Source organism: Panthera uncia, chromosome A2, assembly GCF_023721935.1.
Source record: "Panthera uncia isolate 11264 chromosome A2, Puncia_PCG_1.0, whole genome shotgun sequence".
In the NCBI taxonomy this organism is placed as follows: domain Eukaryota; kingdom Metazoa; phylum Chordata; class Mammalia; order Carnivora; family Felidae; genus Panthera; species Panthera uncia.
This window is the reverse complement of record NC_064816.1, coordinates 1,050,161-1,050,513: the sequence shown is the minus strand read 5'-3', so window position 1 is coordinate 1,050,513 and position 353 is coordinate 1,050,161. Positions and strand designations below refer to the sequence as shown.

The 353-nt window shown below is 81.3% G+C and overlaps 1 protein-coding gene across 1 annotated transcript in view; it reads left to right on the top strand.

Moving 5' to 3' along the window:
* The first annotated feature begins 269 nt into the window (after nucleotides 1-269).
* Nucleotides 270-353, top strand: part of BTBD2 (BTB domain containing 2) — a 17,320-nt gene continuing 17,236 nt past the window's right edge. Inside the window, exon 1 of the mRNA XM_049643182.1 lies at nucleotides 270-324. Within this exon, the coding sequence (XP_049499139.1) occupies nucleotides 270-324 (55 nt within the window). The remainder of the gene's footprint in view (nucleotides 325-353) is intronic.

The window sequence follows — 353 nt, the reverse complement described above, 5'->3', positions numbered from 1 at the left end:
CCCCCTCCACTCCCCTCCCCTCCCCCATCCCTCCTCCACCCGCCCCGCCTTCCTCTCCCCCTCCCCTCCCAGCTCCCTGCTCACCCCTCCCCTTTCCTCCCTCTCCCCTCCGGGCTCCCCGCCCCTCCCCTCCCGTCTCCTCCCCTCCCGTCTCCTCCCCTCCCGTCTCCTCCCCTCCCGGCTCCCCGCCCTCCCCTCCCCCTCCCCTCCGGACTCCCCGCCCTCCTCCCGCCCGCCCCGCCCCGCCCCGCGGCCGCCGCACCGACAAGATGGCGGCGGGTGGGAGCGGCGGGCGCGCGTCGTGCCCGCCGGGGGTCGGCCCGGGTGCGGGGGGCGGCCCCGGGCCCAGCGCC